General features: G+C 40.2%; 1 protein-coding gene across 1 annotated transcript in view; it reads right to left on the reverse strand.

Annotated features, from left to right (window-relative positions):
• si:dkey-178e17.1 (tricarboxylate transport protein, mitochondrial) overlaps positions 1–3,066 on the reverse strand; it is a 26,114-nt gene extending 23,048 nt beyond the window's left edge. The window contains exon 1 of the mRNA XM_014011782.1: positions 2,771–3,066. Coding sequence (XP_013867236.1) covers positions 2,771–2,882 — 112 coding nt within the window. The 5' untranslated portion in view covers positions 2,883–3,066. The remainder of the gene's footprint in view (positions 1–2,770) is intronic.
• Between the last annotated feature and the right edge of the window lie 481 nt (positions 3,067–3,547).

Raw genomic sequence — 3,547 nt, forward strand, 5'->3', positions numbered from 1 at the left:
AATTCTCCTAAATCACTCGTACGCACAACTTAAGAACAAATCTGTGCGTACGAACGGTTCTTGCATGAGGCCCATTGTCCCCAAATCCACCTCRTGGTCCACTGACACGCTTTTACTTTGAAAGGCTTTTAATGAGAGCAGAGCCTGAAGGATGCGCCGAGTGGAGACTCCAAATGAAACCGTGCTGATGCTGTGAAACTAAAACAGACAGGTCCGGTTTGAGCCGGGCCGCGCAGGGGGAGCGAGATGGGGAATCGACTCCGGGCCAGAACCAGTCAATCAGGCTCAGCACGTTCCCATTTCCCGGCTCAGAACAACGTGAGTCAGGAGATTCTGTTTTCCTCTTGTTTTCTCCTAAAAACCAAACCACTATCCTCATATATACAGGACACTGACACAATGTAACACCTCAAACACAAACAGAACTGGCTCGACAACCTCGCAGCAGACGAGTATAAACCTACGTTTATGCTCTGAAAAACACAAGTGCTCTCAAAGTCGGTGAGTCTATGTTCTTGCACACGTGTAACTCGTCATTAAACAGGCGTCACCACACATCTGTCTGCTGAATAAGCTCAACCTGCGGTTCTTGACAAGCAGGTTCAGGAGGATTTTCAGACCTCAGCTACCAAACATCCTGCAAGAACATAAAATCAGCTCAGTTAGGAAACAAACACCCACTTCTGTTAGCTTTAGGACACTTTAATGGACATTTAGTGTTGATTAATCTGAACTGTGGGCATTTAAAACCATCGTTAGTATTGTGGTAGGTTTATTGGAGTAATGGAYTCAAGAATTTAACGAGTCAACTGTCTTTTCTGGTATTTATTATAGAGATAAAAAATAATTGAAATAAGAAAATAAAATAMAAAATAGGAGCAATGCCTGGATCCAGAGCCCCTGTCTCAGTTTGCTCTATTGAAGTCCAAAGATCCAGCCTAAACAGAACACTCTTATCAGCAAGAAATTCCTGTTCTCATAACAAAATAYGACCTTTGAAACAGATTAAGTGAAACATATATGAAGGTAAGTTTTTTTTCTTCATTTACACCGTCAACATTTACAGAGCTATTCTGGCTAATAAAGCTTATAAACATATTAAACATTTTGTGATTTCAGGCTAAGAATATTATTCATCTCCTGCCTCCAAACGCAGAACAATTATGTTTCAGCCAGTGTCCCTGTTATTTGTCTGTTAGCAAAATATATTTTAAACYAYAAGAGAGATTTTAATAAAAATCATCATTAGATGTGCGTTTGGAGTCATTGAAAATGGCCACCACAAACTTGTTCTTAGAAACACAGAAATGGTTACAACTTACTTATTTTTACAAATATTGAGCTAACGTTGGCATTGTGCCCAACAAATACTTTGAGTACTACGCATTGCGTCATGTTTTTACCTGTAAYTGTTGGTGTCAACTAGTGTTAGCAAAATAACTCGTAAAACACTGGACATATTTAAATGAAACTCAAAATGTAATCTTCAGACGTGCAGCTATAATTCATTTATTTTTGGAGTTAATCCAATTTAAGTTGGCCACCTCAGCCATCTAACCATTTGACGTTTTGTCATTTTTCTGCATAAGAAATTTTTAAACTTTTTTCTTTTTTATTATATGTAGACATTAATTGTTAAAATGTGCTGTTTATATTTCATAATAATGTTAATTCTCAGCTGCAGTCAGAACTTGTTTGTTCACTCAGAACCAAATAAAACATTCRGGGAGTGAYGGCTGCCAGAGCAGCGAGGTGAAATCAGCAGAGTGCTGCCAAATACCAGCGTGTGTCCTCCATACAGAAGCTCCTAAAGAGTCTTCATCATCAGAGCTGCTGCAGCCTCATCATCATCAGGGGTCGACCAGAGGGGGGGGTGGGGGGAGGCTGCTGATTAAGTGCAGAGATAAGAGTTAAAAATAAAACTAAACCTGCTGATTTAATTATCCTTAGGAATCAAAACAAAAACAGTTAAAGCAAAGATAGATTCCTGTTTCATATTTGATTAAATATCTGCAATTGCTTTAGGGTCTGCTGGTGCAAATTCATTCCAAATTCCAAATTAAAAAAAAAACATTTTATGAAAAATAAACAATATATAATGGATGGGGTAATAGTTTCAGGTAATCAGATGTTCATTGATTTCTTTCCTTCAGATAAATTAAATCAGGAATACAAAGTGTGATCACACAAAGATGAGACTCACTGGGATGTGATGGCRGCTCTTAAACCGCCCTGAAGGATGGAGAAACTGAAACGTTTGCAGCAGGAAAACCCAACCAGAACCAGGACTGGAGATAAAAGTCAGTTTGAAACAGAAGCACACAGTATTTGGGACCATGGTGGAAAATAATGCTAAATTATTATTATTATTAATCAGTGTATTTTAGCTTGCACACATTTGCAAATGTCCTAAACCTGAAAGTACTGAGCTACAACAATGTCATATAGAAATGCATGGATGGATGTTTTATTCATCCCCATTGAAACACCATTAAAAAAAACRTTAAATTTATGATTTTTATTTACTATTTTACTGAAATAAACTTTTACATGTTCAAAGACAGTAATTTTTTCTTAAAAGCATCCTTTAGCATGATTCTAGAGTAATAAATTTGTTTTAGAAAAATTTCCTGAACTGTTTCCGCTGCGCACCAGATCCAGAATTTACACATAAAACCTAAAGCCTTTTTTTCTTTCCTAAACCTTTCCTCTCACCTGTAAACCAGGTAAGATTTACGCTCCTCGGCGGGACAGATGAGGATGAACTTACCTGCCAGGATGGCTTTTCCTGGGTGAGTTAGTTTCGCTTTCCCAGCCGGCGCAGCTGCAGCCAGACACCTCGGTGTGGGGAAAGGGYTGAAAAACCTGCCTCCGTCCTGCATGATTTACGCGGAAAACTCCCCAAAAAGTCTTTTTGACACGAGGCGGATTTGTCTCCAGGTGTTTCTTCAAGTTTAAGGTCGCAGCACGGGACGCTCGTGCGCGCTGCTGGATGCGAACGATCTGCTSGCTGAGCCCCGGAGCCTCCGGGATGTCAGTGGGCGGAAACAAACCAGGAAGTTGARATCAACCGTTTCACCATTATATGTTGACTGTAGCCATGGCAACGCTGTGGGTCGAGCGCGCGAAAGCGCAAGCAAACCGGAAGTAATGATAGACAAATGTGTGTTTGGAGCGTAATAACGCAATAAATTGTAATTAGTCCCAGCTAATTTTAAAGCCCAAACAGTCTTCGGGGCAAAACGGAGCCAAAAGATTTCGTTTAAAAAGGTACAGTACGGTCTTTTTTTTTTTTAAGAAGTAAACAGGGCGGGGCTCTGCTCGCGTGCCACTAAAGACCTCTCAGTCAGGGTGGGTGAGAAATAAAACTCGTTTTTGTCAACTCTTATCTTCCAAAAACTAACGTGGTTCTCCCACAGCAGCTCACACCCTCAACGACACAGAAACCATCAATCATGTCCCAGCCTGGCAGCTCTGTCAGCAAAATGATGCAGCAAGGAAACATGAGAGAAAATGGCGTTAAACACAAACTTCCGCCCAACCACGT

The sequence above is a fragment of the Austrofundulus limnaeus genome, unplaced genomic scaffold, assembly GCF_001266775.1.
Source record: "Austrofundulus limnaeus strain Quisiro unplaced genomic scaffold, Austrofundulus_limnaeus-1.0 Scaffold84, whole genome shotgun sequence".
In the NCBI taxonomy this organism is placed as follows: Eukaryota; Metazoa; Chordata; class Actinopteri; order Cyprinodontiformes; family Rivulidae; genus Austrofundulus; species Austrofundulus limnaeus.